Below are 2,500 nucleotides of genomic sequence, written 5' to 3' on the forward strand. Positions count from 1 at the left end.
TGTTTGTTTTTCCAGCAACAAGTGCCTTAATGAGAAGCGTCGTCGAGAGCAGGAGAACACGTACATCGAGGAGCTGGCAGAATTAATCCAAGCCAGCATCGCCTCTGACATGAGCTCGCTCTCTGTCAAGCCGGACAAGTGCGCCATCCTGCAGCAGACGGTCAACCAGGTACGTCCCCCTCCCTCCCTATTCCCATCCTCCCTCCTCCTCCTCCTCCTCCTCCTCCTTTTCCTCCTCCTCCTCCTCCTCCTCCTCCTCCTCCTCCTCCTCCTCCTCCTCCTTCTCATCTCCTCCTCCTCCACCACCTCCTCCTCCTCCTCCTCCTCCTCCTCCTCCTCCTCCTCCCCATCTCCTCCTCCTCCCCATCTCCTTCTCCTCCTCCTCCCCATCTCCTCCACCTCTTCCTCCTCCTCTCTCCCTCTCCCCTGCCCTTCAGCTTTCACTCATAACAACCGATCGTCCTCACCGGGGGCGACCGAAGGCCAGGACACTCGGCCTACCGCTGCGCGTGACCCTCTATGCGGAAATCCAGGTGCATGTAAGACGGCGCCTCGACGCATGTCTCTTGCCCCTCTGCCCATCGCCTTTCTCGCTGAGCCAGACTCCTACTACCTGCCGTTCGGATCCTGGCGGCTGTCCCGAAGGATTACGCGTGGCAGCCGTCGTTGCCATCCCTCCCCCTCCCTCTCCCTCTCCCTGTTCATACGCCTCCCGGACGAAAGGAAGGATGTCGAAAGGACTTGACAAACCGGTTATTCTCTCTCTTTCTCTCTCTCTCCCTCTTTCTCTCTCTCTCTCTCTCTCTTTATTTATATATTGTCTTTCTTCCCTTTCTTCCTACCTTAATTTTTGCCTGCCTGCCTTTCTTCCTTCCTCAACTCTGCTTCCTGCACTCCGTGAGAAACTATTAAGGTAAACCGAGGTAACTGCGTGCGGGTGAGACATATGTGTTCGCCTTATTTCTTTTCTTCGGAATATTCCCTCTTCGTCAGCATTTTGTTGTATCTCCATGTATTTGGTCAGTATCTCAATTATTCATTCTTCGGCTTGAGAGCAAATTAGCTTCAGTGTGTGTATTACTGAATAAAAAATTATTTATCTTTGGAAATTATGGGACGCACTGTTCGGCGTATGAGCATCGCCCGAGCAGTTGCACCCGAGAGGAAACCTCGGTGATGCGTTTTTACAAGGCGAAATAGCACCTCCTTAGCACGTCGAGCCATCTCCCGCAGTTGGGGCGAAGGAGCGAGGAGATCCGGGCGGACATCAAGCATTGCGTTAAGGTGTAATTGTGTCCACCTGTTGCACCATCCTCGCTCCCTCCCGCACCCGCCCGGCCCTGCTGCCTCCCGCGGCTCGGCCGTCCATCTTCCGCTGCGTCTAGGAAACCGCGGGTGAGGACTGTGAGAAAAGTATTCGGGAGAAATGTCTTTTCTACATTTTATCTCCATCTTCCTTCCCTCCATCCTCTCTCAGTCGTCTCTCCTCTGTTCCGCTTTAACTAGCAACTAGAAATGTTATGTATTCCTGGGTAAGAAAGGGGTTACGTGAAAATGGCAGATTCGGTTGTCATTGCCATACGTTAGGGAATCGACACGGGTCTTTGTGAATCTGTAAAGGCGCCGTCACCCGATCGTTTTGTCGTGACAGCACATCGTAGATATGCTGTCACGACCATGTTCGCATCCGAGGATGCGAACATGGTGTTACGTACTGGACTGGTTTCAAGCGCACGGACAACATCGTTCGGAACGAAATTTAAATGCCATTTAGACCTTGGCTCGGAGGAGTTTGCGCACTTAATGTTTATCTTGGAAGATATTTAACGAAAACATTTACATCAAATAGATTTGCATTTTCATTAAAACATTATTTATAACAATATTTCATGGAATCTGATTGCCTGTGGCCATGGAGTATTCACACTGTGGTTGTGACATTATCATCACTCTGCAAGATACTCAAATCTACATCACCCTCTTACCATGTTTGTTTGTCATATTTTCAGATATAGAAACTTTATACAGAGTAATATATAAATAAATATAATTTTCAACGTGATTTGGGGCAGCTGGTATTCAAAGCCATGCTACTAGCACATGCTAATAAAATAACACCGTGTGGCTAATATGCACGCTGAAATGGCAGACTTGCGCACGCGTTGTAACTGTGATGTAACTCCCTCGTATGGCTAGGTTGAAGTAGGAAGCGGGATGCTTTTTTTTCTGTGCAGACGTTTCATTATTTTGCACCAAACATAAACTTGCTAACAAGGCCTTGCTACAACATACATTTCATGCATAATTCATCTCCTGTAAATTCAGACTAAAGCCGATTTCTGCGTGTTCGCGTGCAGCATCACTCCCTATCCTTTCGCCGTTCCCTCCCCGGGCTGTGTTCTTGGCGTCGGATCGCAGTCTGCTCGACCGCTACCGTTCTGGGCTAGGCGATGGAGGCGTTCGTCCTCGCGATAAGGATTCCGTACACGCGAGGGGGAGT

The 2,500-nt window shown here is 49.9% G+C and overlaps 1 protein-coding gene across 1 annotated transcript in view; it reads left to right on the forward strand.

The window, feature by feature from the left end:
* LOC119576306 (trithorax group protein osa-like) overlaps positions 1 to 2,500 on the forward strand; it is a gene marked incomplete in the record, with an annotated part of 91,382 nt that overhangs the window by 37,246 nt on the left and 51,636 nt on the right. Inside the window, 1 exon segment of the mRNA XM_037923926.1 lies at positions 16 to 169. Coding sequence (XP_037779854.1) covers positions 16 to 169 — 154 coding nt within the window.

This window comes from Penaeus monodon, chromosome 8, assembly GCF_015228065.2.
Source record: "Penaeus monodon isolate SGIC_2016 chromosome 8, NSTDA_Pmon_1, whole genome shotgun sequence".
Classification (NCBI taxonomy): Eukaryota; Metazoa; Arthropoda; class Malacostraca; order Decapoda; family Penaeidae; genus Penaeus; species Penaeus monodon.